This window comes from Sturnira hondurensis, unplaced genomic scaffold, assembly GCF_014824575.4.
Source record: "Sturnira hondurensis isolate 20B ecotype Veracruz unplaced genomic scaffold, ASM1482457v3 Scaffold0004136, whole genome shotgun sequence".
Taxonomy (NCBI): Eukaryota; Metazoa; Chordata; class Mammalia; order Chiroptera; family Phyllostomidae; genus Sturnira; species Sturnira hondurensis.
In genome coordinates, this window is record NW_028076767.1 from 30649496 (window position 1) to 30666790 (window position 17295).

The 17295-nt window shown below is 53.0% G+C and overlaps 1 protein-coding gene across 2 annotated transcripts in view; it reads right to left on the reverse strand.

Annotated features, from left to right (window-relative positions):
- Positions 1-9735: 9735 nt before the first annotated feature.
- The window catches only part of RSPO4 (R-spondin 4), a 37107-nt gene continuing 29547 nt past the window's right edge, over positions 9736-17295 (reverse strand). Inside the window, exons 2-5 of one of the 2 annotated variants that reach the window (XM_037044722.1) lie at positions 16829-17017; positions 16016-16156; positions 13256-13441; positions 9736-9878 (exon numbers count right to left, since the gene is read on the reverse strand). In XM_037044722.1, the coding sequence (XP_036900617.1) occupies positions 9775-9878; positions 13256-13441; positions 16016-16156; positions 16829-17017 (620 nt within the window). In that variant the 3' untranslated portion in view covers positions 9736-9774. The remainder of the gene's footprint in view (positions 9879-13255; positions 13442-16015; positions 16157-16828; positions 17018-17295) is intronic. The other variant, XM_037044723.1, reaches the window with a different exon arrangement.

Sequence of the window (17295 nt, forward strand, 5' to 3'; positions counted from 1 at the left end):
ATTTATTGCCATTTCTGTACTTGTGTTCCTCTCTGTTTCTCTCTTCCTTCCTTTCCTTAAAGCAGTCCTTTTAGCATCTCTTGCAGAGCTGGTTTGGTGGAGGTGTATTCTTTTAGACTTCTTTTGTCTTGGAAGCTCTTTATTTGGCCTTCTATCTTGATTGAGAGCCTTGCTGGGTAAAGTAGCCTTGGTTGGAGGCCTCTGGTTTTCATTACTGGAAATATTTCTTACCATTCTCTTCTTGCTTGGAGTGTTTCCATTGAGAAGTCAGCAGCTAACCTTATTGGGGCTCCCTTGTATGTTAGTTCCTTTTTCTCCCTTGCTGCCTTTAAGGTTCTCTCTTTGTCTTGGAATTTTGCCATTTTAATGATGATGTGTCTTGAAGTGGGCCTCTTTGGGTTCCTCTTGATTGGGACTGTCTGTGTTTTCTGGATTTGTGTGACTTTTTCTCTCGTCAAATTAGGGAAGTTTTTCCCTCATTACTTTTTCAAATAGGTTTTCTATCCCTTGCTCTTCTTCTTCTCCTTATGGCATCCCTATTATTCAGATATTATTACATTTCATATTGTCTTGCATTTCTCTTAATCCCTCTTCATTCTTTCTGAGCCTTTTTTCCTTTTCTCGCTCTTTCTGGGTGTTTTTTCCTACTTTGTCCTCCAGCTCGCTGATCTGATCTTCTGCTTCATCGACCCTGCTTTCGATTCCCTCCACTGTGTTCTTCAGTTCAGAAATTGTATTTTTCATTTCCTCTTGGCCCTTGCTGATAGTTTCTATTTCCTTTTTCATGTTGATATAGTTTGTGGTGAGTTCATTGTAGTTCGCCTCTAGTTTCTGGTAGCTCATTGTGAGCTCTTTGAATTTCCTGATAATCAGTGCTTTGAATTCAATATCTGATAGTTGACTTGCCTCTATTTCGTCTAACATTCTTTCTGAGGCTTCCTCCTTTCTTATTGTTTGGGGATTGTTTCTTTGTCTTCCCATTGTTTGTGAGACTCTTCTTGTTAGCTTCAGCTTCTTAAGTTGATTTGTTCTGGCTTCCTAGGTTTATGGTGTGAACTTCTGCGGTATAATACCTGTGAGATTCAGTGATGTAGTCTCCTTGATTTCCCCAGCTCACTGGTCTTGGGCTGTGCTTTAAGTTGGCCCTGTGTTTGTCTTTGGGTTTTCATTGCTTTTGTGTCTTTCTTTTGTGGGTCCTTCCCACCAGCTGGTTAACTGATGGTCCCTTTGTCCATCATATGTTTTAATTTGTTGTACTGGTGAGGGCAGGTTGTGTTGAAGCTGCTTCTTCCATGTGTACAAGGTTTTGAGGATTCTCTTTTGCTCTTGTTCAGTTGTTTGTGCTGGGTAGTTTCTCCACTCTTTAGTTGTATTTCCAGATAGGTCTTGGATTGAAGTCTGTGTGGTTTCCACTCCCTCCTTCACCTTCTTCTGTTGTTATCTGTTGGTGGTTCCTTTGTTGTTGGGTTTCCTCTTCCAGTGGGTGTCCTGGTGTTCACCGTTCCCACCTACTCTTTTTTTTGTGATCAGTTGGAGGGGGAGGCAAAATGATTTATGACAGCAGGAGAGTATTCTGTGATATTTACAGTAGCAGCTGTAAATGGTAGAGAAGAGATAGGAGATCTTTAGGCTATGTATAGTGTTAACTGTAGTCTTCAACACAACTAGCCACTTTTAAGAAAGGATGGACACAAGATAAGTCTCTTGTTGGGGAGGGAAGGCTTGTGAGCTGGATCTAGAAAGCACTGAGGTTGTGGGAGGTCAGGTTCTGAGGTAAGGTGAGAGTAAAGGCTAGTAAATAGATGTAGTGTGTGAGAGAATAGAGTTAACCACTACAGTAATAGAGTTTAGGAAACTGTGAAGTGGGCTAAGATCTGGGAGGGGTGTTGTGAAGCATTTACAATTGTATGGATTAGCCATTATTTACAACAATATTAGAGCAACAATCATATGACAGACTCTATGTGATCTGGATAACAAGAATAGGGGGTATAAGACTTTGAGTAGTGTGCTGAAGGAACACAAGTGACATGAAGGACAGTAAATTAGCAATACCCTGTGAAAGAGAGAACAGGGGAAACCTGTCAAATGATACAGTACAATCAGTCAAGGCAAAGAAGACTATACAGAAAGAGGAGGAATACAAAGATACTATTAAAATGAAAGATGTAAGAATAATAGAAAATAATAATGCACCTATGCAGTAACTTGTAGTTTCTCTGCTATAGCAAAATGAAATTTATCTCTCTGTACTGCTGGGATGCCCCCTCTTTGGGTCCAACTCTGGTCCTTTCACAGTTCCAAGTTTTTGTCCCACTTGTGGGGGAATAAAGGCAGGCAGGATAAGGGAGGAAGAAGAGATAAGTCTGGAAAGAAAGGAAGAAGGAATAAAACAAGAAAGAAGGAAAGAGAGGAAAAGGTATTGAAAGATAAAACAATAATAAAATAAAAAAATAAAAGATTACTTAAAAAAAAAACACCTCTTGTTGGTTTCAAACTGGCCAAACCAGTTTTTCTGGTCTTGCTGGCAACAGCAGGCTGAGGGGCAATTAGTGTGGCATTTCTCCCTTTGAGATGTGTACTCAGCCAGTCTTGCGAGCACTCTCCCAAGAGCTAGTCTGGCGCCTCTCCCCAGCGCCCCACGCAGGGGATCCAGGTCTTCTTCAGAGCACTCTTTCCCTGGGGGTCATCTCTGGGTGCCTGGGTCCCAAGGGCTTGGGCGGGAACCCTTCCCAGTGCTATGGGGGAATGTGGGCCTTTTGCTTGGCTGGGTGGGGAGTAGGCCTAACGGCTGTCACAGGAGAATCCCCCAAACAGTTTTACTTTTTGAGGAAGTCCTCCCACTCAAGCCTGCCGCTCAGTGCAGCCCAATTCTCCAGCCAGACCGGTGACTATCGGGGTCAGAGCCCGACACTGCGACTCTCAACTCTCTTACACCGGCAACCACAGACTCTGTGGGTGGTCGCGGCCCTTGGGTGTTTGCGTGTTTGTCCTTACTCCCCTCTCTGCAACTTCAAGCAACCAGGTCTCTCCCAGTGCTGCTCACACCCTGCTTGGCGGGGAGGGAGGGAGCAGATGACCCAGCTCTCTCCCAAGGACCCTGCAGCAGGCCCACGGCTCCCAAAGAGTTTGTGGTAGCCCTGGCACCGGATGCAGCCAAGGCTGCCACCGCCCGTCTCTGGGCTGGTCACTGGGACTTTATTGTCCTGCAGCCGTCTCCTTACTGTCTGGCTTTTCAGTGTCTGCTACAATTTCTGGCCTCTTATTTTCCTATATGCTGGGGTTCTGTTGGCTGTTTGCTCTGTGATTACCCTATGACCCAGCAATCCTAATCCTAAGTATTTACCCAAGAGAAACAAAAATTGTGGGTAAAAAAACCTGTACACAAATGTTTATAGCAATTTTTCCCCAACCATCAAAAACGGGTCTTCCAACAGGTGAGTGGATAAACAGTGGACTACTATTCACCAATAAAAAGGAAAGAACTATTGACTTATATGTGCAAAAAACGTAGAGGAATCCCAAAGGCATGATGTCCAGTCAGAGACCAGACTCAAAAGGCCACCTCCTATGTGATCCCACTTATGTGACCTTCTGGAAGAGGCCAAGCCACCTGGAAGAGAGCAGCCTGATTGGTGTTTGTCAAGGGTGGGGGGTGGGGGGGCGTGGCCAACTGCCCAGGGGCCGGAAAACCTCTTGGGTGATGGAAATGTTCTCAGTCATGATCGTGGTGGTGGTTACACAGATGTGTGTGTCAAAATGCAACGAACTTGACATCTCAAAGGGATGAATTTTATTTGCTGTAGTAAATTATATTTCAATAAAGCTGATATTTAAGAAAACCATACCTAGGCTGATAAATTCGGTGACCGTTTCCAGGGCCCACAGAGACCGAGGCTGTGAGGATGTGGGTGCTCACGGCCACAGCGTGGGAGCGGGGGCAGGACCTCAAAGGGAGAGCAGGGAGTGGAGACTGGGGTTCGATGAGCGGACTGGAGGCCGTTTGCTGGAGCCTGGGGCTGGTGGCTGGGTGCTGCTGCACTGCAGCGGGTGGATACCCAGGCAGCGGCCACTGCTTGACAGGTCACACCAGCTCCCACTCCTGCCCAGAGCCAGTCCGGGGTCATCCATTCATTCATCCATTCAGCTGTGTGCCACCCTTGTACCAGATTGGGATTGGCCACTGGGACCCCGAGATGAGTCACGCCTGGGCCTCGCCCTCATGGGACTCCCAGTCTAGGGGCAGGGCAGACACACAGAGTCAGGGGCAACACTGGCTTATCCGTGCAGGGCTCACACGGAAGGCACCTGGCCTAGCGTGGGGGTCATCAGGAAAGGCTTCCAGGAGGAAGCGGAGTCAGAGCTGAAACCTACAGGACGATGGAGGTAACCACAGCTCCTATAGACATTTAGGGTGTTTTCGGTATTTTTGTGATCACTTGCAGCCTGCAGGGAACAGCTGTGTGTAATGCACACCTGTTATTTTGCATGTGGGCGAGCCTATTTCGAGGACTGATCCCTAGAATGGAATTCTGGGTTAGGGGACACGCACATGGTAATTTTGATAGATCTTGTCAATCTGCCTTCCACAGAGGTTGGGCCAAACCCCTTCCCTAGGAATGGCGGAGAAAGCACCAGCCCACCTACCGCCCACCCAAGGCCCCCTGGTTTTAAATGTTGGCTCCTTGCCAATCAGATAGGTGAAAAAATGGTATTGCTGGGTGACTTTATTGTCATTTAATTTGAGTGAGGTGAACCCTTTTCTCCGGTGTGTGTGAGAGTCACTTGGAGTCCCTGTCCCGGATGCCGAGTGGAAGGCCGCCGTGGGGCTCTGGACGCATTTGCCCCACGTGATTCGCGCTCATCTCCCAGGGCGGGGTGGGGTGCGCCCCTGGCGCCTGTGCCTGGAGCCACCCCTGGGGCAGGGCCCGGTTTGGAGTTCTCACCTCACTACCTACTTCCTGAGTCTCAGATTCTTCATCTGTAAAAAGTAGGAGTACTCCTAAAATCCACTGCAGAGGGCTCTGGGGAGAACGGATCTAAGTGTTTAAGATCAAGTACCTGGCACAGTTTCTGGTCAGGCTTTGTGCTTAAGAAATGTTTGTTGAGTGGATGAATAAAATGTATGTAATACGAAAATCTTGTATGGAGCGCTCACTGTGTGTCTAAACCCTTCTCCATGATTCACTTCTGTAAACCTCACAGTGGCACCACGAGGGATCCTCTGACTGGCCCCTTTCACAGATGAGGGAACTGAGGCACAGGGAGAGAAGTACCAGATCTCGCCTATGGGCTCAGAGCTGGACGGTGTGGAGGTGGGACCTGCGGCCTTCCCGCCTGGCTCTTATCTGCCTCACTCCCCTGCCCCTCCACCCAGGAGTGGTGCCACTATTAACCCCCGTTCTGGTTGTCTATTGCTGTGAAACAACCTCCCCACACACACCCTTAGAGGCATGAAACAATAATCATTTTATTATCCTCCTGGGTTCTGAGGCTCAGGGGTTCCGACAGGACAGAGTAAGGCCAGCTTCTCTCTGCTGGAGCCTCAGCTGGAAAGACTACATTGGGGGCTGGAGCAGCAGGGACTGGACGTCCCCCTTCTGGGTGACTTCTTCAGTCCCAGATTTGGCTGCGTGACCTATTTCAGCTTGTGGCTGGCAGGTTTCATGAAAGACTGTAGAGGTGAGTCTGGGAGCCATGCAGGGGGTGAGGGTGGGGGACAAGCAGTCCCCAGGGTTGTGTCCCTGTGTTCCAGGGTCTGACAGCCCAGGAGACTGAGAAATGCTGGGGCTGGCATCCCTATTAGTAGCTTCTTCTCCAGGCCTTTGCACATGCTGAGTCCCGTAGCTGGGGACCAACCCCTACCCTCAACTCAGTAACGTCTGCTCATTCTTCTGTTCTCAGCCTGGCCCCGTTGGGGTCCCAGAGGAGGAGCCCCCAGGGCCCCTGTAAGCTGCAGATGGGTTTGCTGCGGCTCCTCCTGGATCCTTTTCCCTGTGGAAGGCCCTGTCACACCATTGTCATTGATTTGTCTACAGACCGAGGAAAGCTCCAGTGACAAGGCCTGGGTCGTCACCCTCAGCACCCAGCACGACACCAAGCATACAGCAGGCACTTTCTTATGTGCATACAATGGATGGATAATTGAGACTGATGACTGCGGCAGAATGACTTAGACTTGAGGCTCAGTTTCCTCTTCTGTGAGTTAGCTTGCAGGGTTTCTGTGAGGGTGGCAGGGGGTAGGGTGTCAAAGTGGTCTCACATTTAAACAAGCCCGCCAAATGGGAGTTATTATGATCTTTACTGGGGAGAAGAAAGCAGAGGAAATGAAGCGCTGCCCCCAAAGCACTTAGCGCCGTCTGGCACGTAGTAGGTGCTTAATACCTGTAAGACATTGTCATAATCATTATTACGGCTACCCTTATTTTTGTTATTATAAGAATGCACATTTCTTGAGTCAGAAGGACCACATAGGATAGTGTGAAATTTTACTGTACGTGAAAACAGAGAAATATAGTGCTGTTCTCAGCCCGGCCCCCGGATGTCATAGCAGGAGGCCAGGAACAGTGAGGGTTCCTGGCTGAGGGATGTGGGGCTCAGGTCCTCCTCTGAATGCAACTCTTATCGTTCAGCCTGAGGCAGGAGGCAGCCTCCCCTCTTTTTCACAAGTCTTGTTAGGACAGAAAACCGACACATCCTCCCTCTTCCAGGAAAATGACCTCCAATCGCAGCCGTTGCCTTGTTTCTGGTTGGGCGGCGCCCTCTAGTGACAGAAGGTGGAAACAAGAGGCGGGGCCGTGGTGCTGCGTCGTGCGGGGATGGGGACCAAGTGAACGCAAGGGCGTCGCGGGGGGAGTGGGTTGCAGAGAAGGCTCTGGTGTGGCCCCAATGGAATGGGGGCCGGAGGAACCCCTCAGCTCGGGCCAAGCCTTTGTTCTCTCCTACTGGAATAGCACTAGAGGGGCGGGCAGCTGGCACCTCCCTCTGGGCTCCGCCCACGGGCCCCTCCCTAGTTGCCCCACCGGTTTCGGAAGTTACTTCTGAGCCTCACCTGTAAGAGGCAGTTTCCTGGGAAGCTGTCCTTCCCAATAAAACGCGTCAATCCTCGGGAGAAGGTAGGAGAGGGTGAGGTTGGAAAGGATTTGGAGGAGAAGGAATATCTGAGGTCCAAAGGTTATAGGAGAGGTTTAGGCCGGGAACAAACTGTCTCCTAATTTGAAACATAAAAAATAACCTTGACCACAGATCCCAGTTGGGGACAGAGAACCAGTTTCCTTGAGGGAAAGAACCAGCCCGGGCATTGCAGGAAGGAAACTTTCACTCCTATCTAGGTCTCTTAGAATGCTGGGTTTTAGAAACTTCAGCATTTGAAACTTATCAGAACAGTCTGTGTTTAGGCCCCCTCCTCTGGGGCTGGAGGTCATGCAAGAGCCACCTGTCTGCTGAGCTTGACCTGGAATACTCGTCCCAGACCACCTTGCTCTTGTTGTCTGCTCCTGAACTTGTTCACGTTTAGGAAGTCTGGAGTGGCACCCTGAAGTGTGAATTTTTAAAAAGCACCCCAGAGGATGCTGCCAGGCCTCCCGGATTTGGACAATGGATTAAATGCAGTCACACCTTCTCTTCACCTATCAAATGGGGAAACTGAGGCCCAGAAAAAGGAACTGATTTAGCCTTGACCCCACAGACTGCTGATGACACGGTGGGACTCGAACCTGTGTCTCCTGAAGCTGAGGCCACCTTCACCAGCACTGCAGGGTATTTAGATGGCTCGGTGAGATTGTCACACCACTTCAGTGTCCCTTGGCCCCGCAGGCATGTCATGCAGAGTACAGATGTGTTCCTGGGGCCACCTCTGACCACAGGGATAAAAGGCACTGGGGGTGGGTGAGTGCAGTGTGGCTCTCTTCCATTTCCGGCTAAGCCCTCTTCCTGAGAGGGACGTGGAGGGTCCTCGGGGCGAAGCTCCCTCCAGGCCCTGAGCGTTCCAGTGCGGACAACCCACACGGGTTAGATTCGGCTACTCCACACTCATCAGCAGGATGCCCAAGAAGCATTTGCAAGTTTCTTTTTTCTTTTTCCTTTATTTAAAAAAAAATGTTGGGATCTTGAAACAACAACAGAGCATTTCAGAGGTGCAGACTTTTTGCAGAACAGAAGCAGGTGGTTTGGCCAGGTGAGGAGGGCGGGCTCTAGCTGTCCTCAAGGGGGTGAGAGGGGGAGTGAGAGTGAGCGTGAGCCTTGGGGGTCAGGGGTTCCCCATGTTTCAAGCAGAGGGAGGCCTGAGACTGAGCACTCTCTTGGGGTGGGGGAGTGATATTTTATCACCCTTAGCCTTCCCCAGACTGCTGATACCTTTCTCTCCCAGGCCCCCCAGGGCCCCTCAGTTCTCAGATTCTTCCTCTGTTAGCTGCTGAACCCTCTGAGTTCAGACCAGCCAGTGATGCCAGTGCAAATTGAGAGTGCCCCTTCCTGGGGATATGGGGAACAAAGGTGGAAGGGGTACCACAGTGGTGGAGTGACAGGCCGTGAGAACAAACCTACTTCTAAGCTGGGTCTAGCCTAAGACTCCTCCCACTGTTCTTCCTGGCGGCAGCATGTGGGGTTTTACAGTGAAACACAAATGCTCAGTGGTGGTGTGAGTGATGGGGCATCTTCTCTTGCTCCTGACCCAACAACTTCCTTTATTACCCCTGCCCCCCCGCCCCCTGCCAGGGCCCGGAAGTCTCCTCTTCAGCTGTGGATATGCTGAGCAGGGCAACCAACAAGTGGAAGGCACAGTACCCGGGTTCCCCATGTGACCTTAGGTATGTCTCTTCTTTCCCAGGCCTCAGTTTCCCAATGGATACAATGGCAGGAGGCTCCAGGGTGGGGAGCGTCCTGGATATTCTCCAAGTTCCTTTCAGCTCTGATGGCCTCCGGTGGGCTGAGCGGGCTCCCCCAGGCATGACTGCCCACCCGATGCAGCGCTGGGATCCCTGAAGGACACGGGAGGACAGTCCCATGGGAAGAGGGAGGGCAGTGAAGCAGCCGCAGCAGGCAGCTTCCAGGACAGCGGACTCTGTCGCCACAGGCAGGTGCGGGGCTGGTTGTCCAGCCAGAGGCCCCATCGTGGCTCCTCCATGGACAGCTGGGCACTGGGAGGCCCCAGAGCCTCTTCCAGAGGCTTCTGAGAGGAGCTGTGGCTGAGGGCTTCGGAAACGACCTCAGGGACTGGCTGGAGCGGAAGGCAGGGGTAGCCCTGGGGTCAGTATTCAAGGGGCCTGCCTATGTCAGGCTCTGACGCTGCCCTTGGAAACCCCTTTTCTGCAAAGGTGGGGTCAGGACAAGGTCAGGGAAAGGCCTAGAAAAAGATATTTACTTTCTTTAAGGAGCAGATAAGAAAGTGTAGCTGGGGGTCAGGGCACAGGCATTTGGTCTCTCAATGTGTGTGTGTGTGTGTGTGTGTGTGTGTGAGAGCGCGGGAGAGAATGAAGGACGGAGAAGAATGGGAGGGAAAGAAAAGAAAGGCAGACAGAAAAAAGGAAAGTGAGCAAGAAGAAAAGGGGAAAGAGGAAGGGAGGGAGGACAGGAAGAAAGGACGAAGGAGAGGGAAATAGGTATGGAAGACATACAGGAAATGAAAGAGGATAAAAAGGAGATGGACATAGGGAAAAGAGAGACGGGGTGGGGGAGGGGAAGAAAGATAAAAGGAAAGAGAAGAAAAGCAGCAGCAGAAAGCAGAGGGTGAGGGATGCAACCGGCTGGCTGGCAGGAGGGCGATCCAGGGGCAGGTCAGGCCTGTGGTGGGCGGGGCCTCACATCCAGCTTGCGGTCCATCTTCCTGTCTTTGCGCAGGCGCCGGTCTTTCCGGCCCTTCTTCTGGCTGGGGTTTCTCTCTGCAGCGGGCAGGGGCACAGGGCGTTGTTTCTGAGGCCAGTTGGGCCCTGGGAGGCCCCTCAGTCCTGAAAGATGAGGGTGCCTTCCACTCCCCCCAGACAGCGGGGCCCAGAGTAATACTTGGGGGCTGACCTGACGAATACTCCTGTTTGGTGTCTGGACCATAGGATAACTCTCCCCAGACTGAACACTTCTCTCCATTCCTCAGGGGGTGAGGAGGGATGCTAACTTGCTGAGGGCCTCCCAGGCCTGGAGATTCACCCGGGCCCCCCAGGACTTAGTGTGGCCTCGAGGGGGCGCCCATGGCCCTCTCACATACGCTCCATGGTTTACAGGGGTCTTTGCTGGAGACCACACATTTTACCCAGACTCCACAAAAACCTCCCCTGTCACCTCTGGGCCCCAGGTCTGCCCCTTGAAAACAATGACAATCGAAACAAGGATAATTATAACAGGAGCGTCTAGCTAGCGGTGCCACATGGCAGCCACACTCCGAATGCTAAACTCGTGCCAGCTGTGGGCCGCAGGCCCCCAGGCCAGGCGTCATGGCCTCCTCACCTCACCAGGTTCCCTCTGCCGGAGGGCGGGGCTGGGATGCAAACCCCAGACCTAATTCAGAGCCTTGACCCTACTGTGCCCCGCCCACTATGGAGCTGGGGCGAGTTTCTGACGCAAGCATCTGATGAGTCCCATCTCTCAGATGAGGTGCCTGAGACCCACGAGGGGCCTCACCTGCTCAGCAGCACAGCCTAGGCTGCAGCTCCTGATGCGGTTTTCAAGTGGTTCCCAGCTCACCTGGAGAAGACCACACCCCTCCCTGGCCTGCCCGCCCCTCCCACCCCTCCTCCCCGTTCACTTGGCCCCAGGCTCTGGCCTCTTCGCTGTTCCTGCAACCCAGCCAGCCCTCACCAGCTCCACGCCTGCCTGTCCCCTGGCTGTGTTTCTGCCTGAAGGCTCTTCCCAGCTGTCGTTCACCATTATTACGACCAACAGGTAAGTGGACAGAGAGGTGTGGGTGGGAGAGCAAGGCCGGCCCCCAAGTTTTGGTTCGCAGAGCGTCTCCACGCCCAGGCTATTTTCATATACTTTTTGGCCCCCACACTTCTCTGGAGGGAGCTGTGTGCCCCCACAAACATGAAGAAACTGAGGGTAAGGGAGTCGCCTCCCAAGGTCACTCAGCAAGGGATGAAAGGGCTGGGAGAGGCGAGGGAAGGCAACTTGATCTCTCAAGTGTCTCCTGTGTGCCTCAATCCCCAGGAGCTGGGGCTTCTGCCTCCTCAGGCAGATTCAGGGCCATCTCCTCAGACCAGGATGCACACTCCTGGTGCCCCCTATGCCCACTCCTGAGCCCTCAGGGGGCACTGAAGCTAGGCTCCCACTCTAAGCTCCCGGGCTACCTGTGTCAGGCCACAGGGGGGACAGCCTCTGGGGACAGGGTGAGGGACTGCCTGATGGCCCTTGCCGGCTTTGAAGGTGGGAGTAGCGGGTGAACGACTGTGGGTCTCCATCTCCTCCCTATGCCTGCCCGATGCCTGCCCATCCGCCCACCACCTGCCCACCTGGGCCTCCCATCCACTCAGCCGACAAAAGTTAACTGAGCACCTACTCTGTGTCAGGACCTGTCCCAGGCACTGGAGAGGCAGCCATGGACAGGGTAGACAAACAGCCAGCCCTGACAGGAGATCACAGACGCAGAACAAACATGAGAATGAGTGGGGTCACCACAGGGAGCCGCAGGTGCTGTGACCTGGTGCCATGGAGGCCTCTCTGAGCTGACACACCTGGGTGATGCAAGGAGCCCACAGCAGGGCTGTCGTAAGAACTGAAGGAGTGATATTTACAAAGCACTCACTACAGTGCCCAGCACGTGGTCAGTGCCTCTGAGTGTTTGCAGCAGCTGCTGCCGCTGTCGTCATCCCCATCCTCATCCTCGTCATCAGGGAGAAGACCTTCCCCCCTTCCAGCCCTCCATCAGCCCCCAGCTGTCAGATGCCGCGAGAGGTGTGGTCACAATAGGTGCTACAGACCACCTGTCTGAGTGCTTCTCTGGCCCTGGGGCTCTTAGCGTCTCTGGCCCCAGCTGCCCACCATGACTCCCAAAGACCCCCTTTCTGTTATCTGCACTCCCAACCCAGGTACCACAAGTCCTTCTGAACCCAGGGACGCCCCTGGGTTCAACTCCCAGCTCCACCACGTCCGTGCTGTGTGCCCAAGGAACACATCGTTGAGCATGACTTTAGGTTCCTCTTTGTCCACAGACCTGCATTTGCATTCCAGGTCCATACCTCCCCAGCTGTGTGAGTCTTGGGTGAATGACTTCACCTCTCTGGGCCTCGACCTCCTCATCCGTACAATGGAATAATAACAACACCTACCTTGTAGCATCACGGTACAGAATAAATGACTTAATCAGTATGAAGAATTAGCATGGTGCCTGGCACATAGTAGGTGCACAGTTGACATTAGCTAATTCCATATTATTACTACTCATCTTACCTACCACACTCTGCAGCCCCTCTATTACGCCAGTGGTTCTTAAGAGGCCCCAGGGGATAATTTGGATGTCTGTGTGGTGATCTTCATTGTGACAAAGGAGAGGGTCCCAGAGGCATTCAGTGGACAGGGATCAGGGGTGCTGTGTAGGGACTGTCCCTCTCAAAGAAGAGCTGCCCCTGTCCCATCCGGCTCTCGGTAGCTGAGGAGTCTGCTTGCTCAGAGCCGAGCTCCGCCTTGCGAGGGAATGGGAAGGGTGTCTGAGCACTCGCCCCATTCACTGACTGGTCCAGTGCGCTGTCAGTCACGAAGTCAGGCAGTTTTGTTGGCTTTAAGAAGGGCTGGTCCCCATCATGGAAACTGCTCCTCACAAGCCTGCCCTTGGGCTCTGACCTTGGCTGTCGCCCTTGCCATGGCTGCAGTTCACCGAGCACGCTCTGCTCTGCTTTCCCGTGTGTTGGCTTGCGCGCTGCCGCGAGGAACTTTCTTTTGTTTCTTTTAGATTGTGGCTTGAGCACTATGCTGAGATTTTTTTAACAACCTGTGTGAGTGGGTTACCCTACCCATGAATTTTCTTTCAGAGCAGGAAAGAGAGTGTTCCCAAATCTTCGGGATTAAAAGGCACGTGGTCAGTGTGAAAGTGCTGAGAACCCCCGATGTTAGGGACAAGCTCGATCTTCCTAGTGATCTGGGTCTGACCCAGCAAGGAAGACCCTCCTTTGAAAGGATGCTGGGAGGGCAGTGCTGAACCCACGTGAAGTGGTGGCTGATGGACTTTCAGGCAGCCTTATGCATCTCTTTGTGAGACCAGTGTCCTGAGGCCACTCACAGTAACCCCTGGGCCCTTCCCACGGTGGCCCTGCCTGCCTGGCCCGGTGCTCACCTCCTGGGCAGGGCCTCCGGATGGGACACTTCCTGGACTCGGACAGCACCTGGCAGGTCGCTGCTTCCTCCTGCCCAGCGTGGCCAGCCTCTCGAACCCGGGTCTCCAGACCCCAGGCTGAGCCGCAGGTCTTCCCGTTGTGTGTGCAGGGGCCCCAGCTGCCCCAGGGGCTCAGCTCACACTCCTCTGTGGGGTGGAGGAAAAGACAGACAGACAGACAGCCAGATGGAGTCAGCTGGCAGGGAGCATCCTTCAGATCCAAGGGCAGGTTCTGAGGGCTTTGGTTCCCTTGCCCGCATCTCTACAATGCAAGGGACTCAGGCTGTACCAGGGGCAGAGGGGAGACATTTAAATTGCTACTTATGAGAGCCTGGGATGAGGGCTATTTGAAAGCGTGCACAGGCTGTTGTGGGCTGGTGTTAAAGGGGAAGGCTTCCTGGAGGAGGTGACACAGAAGCCAAGGGGAGAGAGTAGTTTGCTACTGTGTGGAGATGGAAGGGAGCACACCCGTGGGGCCTGGAAACCCGTGTGTGAGGGACAGAGTGGGGGTGGAGTGAGGGTCCGGGAAGGGAGGGACAGAAGGGACCAGAAGGTTGGCTGAAGGGGCCTCAGGGCCAGGGCATGGGCTTTGAACTTGACCACGCACCACTGATCAGCACTGCAAGCTATGCAGTGCTATTGTGAGGGAAAACGAGGTATGGACGTTACAGTTCTTAGTAGACTAATTTAAAAATATATATAAGTATGTGTATTCTTTCACATTTGCTGCTTTTACGAGTCCCTGAGAGACAGCAGAGAATGGGGGGGCCCTCAACATCCCCATTTGGCAGATCAGGACATCAAGGCCTAGAGCGGGGGAGGCGCCGGGGATGGGCTGGTTTAGGGAACAAAGGGGCTTATGCAACACAACACAGTGGGTTTAAGACCCCACAGGGCCCAGAACCGGGTCTCCGGGCCTTAGAACAATATCCTTCTGCTAGATTTTTCCGTCTGACAAGCAGAGACTGAGTCCTACTGAGTGCCGGGGGCTGGGTGCTCAGGTGCGACCAGAACAAGGCACACCTGGGTCTGCCTCCAGAGTTCACCGTCTGTAGAGGTCCGGCTGAAGGGTAGGATGCTGTAATGGAGAAGCGCAGGCGGCTGTGGGAGCCCAGAGGCAGTGCCGGTCTCAGCCTGGGAGACTGGGAAGGCTTCCTGGAGGAGGAGACTCCTGACCTAAGTCTTGAAGTGGGGGTGGGGAGGTGAGCCAGGTTCAGGGAAGGGCAGAAAAAAGAAGTGCCCCAGGTGGAAGGAATAACCCCTGCAAAGTCTCCGGGAGGACTTGGCCTTGACACTGGCCTAGAACTAGGGAAGCTGGAGTATAAACTCAAATGGAGAGAAAAAATAATGGGGTAGAGAGGCTGGCAGACGGGGACCAGATTGCACAGGGCCTGGGAGGGCTCTCCTGAGGACAGTGGGAGCCACCGAAGGGCTTTGAGCCAAAGAGAAACCGGATCATATTATTGTTTTGAAATAATCACTCTGGCTGCTCGGATGAGAGCCAGCATGGGCTGGAGGCAGTGAGACCTGAGGCAGGAGGCTGTGGCCAGGACCCCAGTGATGGGCAGAGTGTGGGGAGAAAGAGAAAGAAGGGATAGAATAGGGAGAAGGGGGTGGGTAGGGATACGGTGGGTTTGGGAGTCATATTCTCCCCCCACCCGCAAGTTATTTAGCCATCTGTCACCTGTATTTATTTATTTATATTTATTATTTCTTAGTGTATTTATTCTTGTGTGCCTCTTCTGTCTGCTCAGCAAAATGTTACAGCCACGAAGGCAGAGGCTTTGTCTGTTCCGTTCACTAATACGTCCCCAGCCCCTCGGAAAGTGCCTGGCACAGAGCAGGTGCTCTAGCAAATATTTCTTGGCAAACGAATGAGCAGATTGGATTGGACGCAGGAGGAGAGAAGAGCGTCATTAAGGATGCTCATAGGTCCTGCATGGCCAGCACGGGTCATGGAGCTGGTGGTTACTGACGGAGGAAGCACCAGGCTGGGGATGCGGAGGGAGGGACGGAGACACCCAGAGGGCAGGTGCGGATGTGGGCTGATGCTCAGGGAGGGACGTGGCGGGGGACAGTGAGTCACCAGGAGCCACCAGCTGTTGGGATGATGGTGAACGTGAGCCCAGAGGGAACATGTGGGCAGAGACACGAGATTCAGGTGAGGACACAGGTGAGAAAAGCCTTGTCTAAGGACTGGCCACAGTCTGGAAAGGAGCAGCTGGGGAAACCGAGCAGGAGTGGCGATGACAGCTGATGTGACACGTATAATAATGGCACGCATTGAGCACTTCCTGTATACCGGTCACTGTACTAAGTACTTCAGGTTTTATTAATTAATTTAATCCCCCTAACAACCCTCCCCCCGTGAAGTACGTTCCATGGTGATTTTTTTAATAGGTGGAGAAACTGAGGGACAGTAAGCCTAAGTAACTTGCTCGAGGTGACTGATTTTAGAGCTGGGATTTAAACCCTGGCCTGTCTCACTGCAAAACCAGTGCTCTCCTGCACTCAGCTGCCTCCCTTGGCGATCATAGGGATGCTGACCCTGGTAGTGATAGTAATCCTACTGAAGGATTCCTGAGTACACCTGGCAGGGTGGTGCTGGGCCTGCCAGCCTCATAGATTCTACTACGATTTCTCCCGGGTCTTCTAACAACCTCACCGGCTCCTGCACTGGGATGGGAGGGGAAGGAACCGGATGAGGAGGCCCCCACTCACCCTGGCACTCCTGTGTGCTCCGCTGGGCCGCAGTGCCCAGTGGGCAGGTGGGCAGACACTTCCCCTTGTACAGGTAAAACCGCCTCTTGCACTGGATGCAGAAGTCCTGGCTGAAGCAGCTCTCACACGTGGCCCCACATTCTGTAATAGATCCAAGATCACCCTGATGAGGACCACAGCCCAGGAAGAGGGCATTCTGGGACTGCCTGACGTGGGAGGGCCTCTGAGCAGCCTCAGGCCCTGGAGCACTGGGCTCAGGATTCAGTGTCTCCTTCCAAGTCCAGACTTGCCCAAAGTCAAACTGGGTTGCCTTCAAGGAGAACTCCCTTTGTCATTTAAACAGAGGTCCAGCAGGGGCAGGGAACATGTCCAGGTAGCGTGGTTATTTGTATCTAAAGCTGAGGCTCAGAAAGGGCAAGTGGCTTGCCTAAAGTCACACAGCAAATCTGCGCTAGGAGGGAGGACTCCCTGCTTCATTTCCATCAGAGCTCAGAGGTGGTCATGATTTGTTGCCAGTCACAGTAGAAATCAGAGATGGAGTTGGTACTCTTTTCTCACTTGAGCTTGGCTCAGAAGGGGCATAGTCCCAAGTCCACATGGCAGACTAGGGTAGAGGTGAAGTTTCCCTGCTCACGCCAGAGAAGGCATTGACTTTCCTGGGTCTTTAGAGCCAGCCTGAAACCAAGCAAGTATCTGAGTCTGGGTTCAGGCGTTCACCCACTTCCCCTGTGGCTGTCGGGGTAAGAGACAGGACATGGGCCAGAGGTGCCCAGGAGCCCAACACTAGCACAGGACAAGGGAAGAGCCACGTACTTTTGCATCTGTTGACCTCCTGGCCGCGGACGCCGAAATAGCCGGGGGGACAGTCATGCACACACTTGCCGTACTGGCGGATACCTTCTCGGCGGATGAACAGGAAGAGCCTCTGCTGGCAGGTGGAGCAGCCGTTCTCCTCTGAGCAGATGACGCAGCCCGTGCAGTTGCCCCCCAGACCAGTGCCCACTGCCAGCCAGACCAGGGTGGAGTGTGGGGGAAAGGGAGAGAGAGATGGTCAACCCATACGTGTGAAGCACGTCAGATCGTCTCACTGGGATATTAACTGAGCACATAGTCCCTAGACAAATGACTGCATTTCCCAGCTTCCCTTGCAACTAGGTACAGTCATGTGACCCAAAGGAGCCCTTTGGACTCAGCCTCACATATCTGCCAGTGCTGTTGCTTACATTTGGGATCCCTGGCTGACCCAGCTGGCTCATGTGGAGGTAACTGATGCCTCCGGA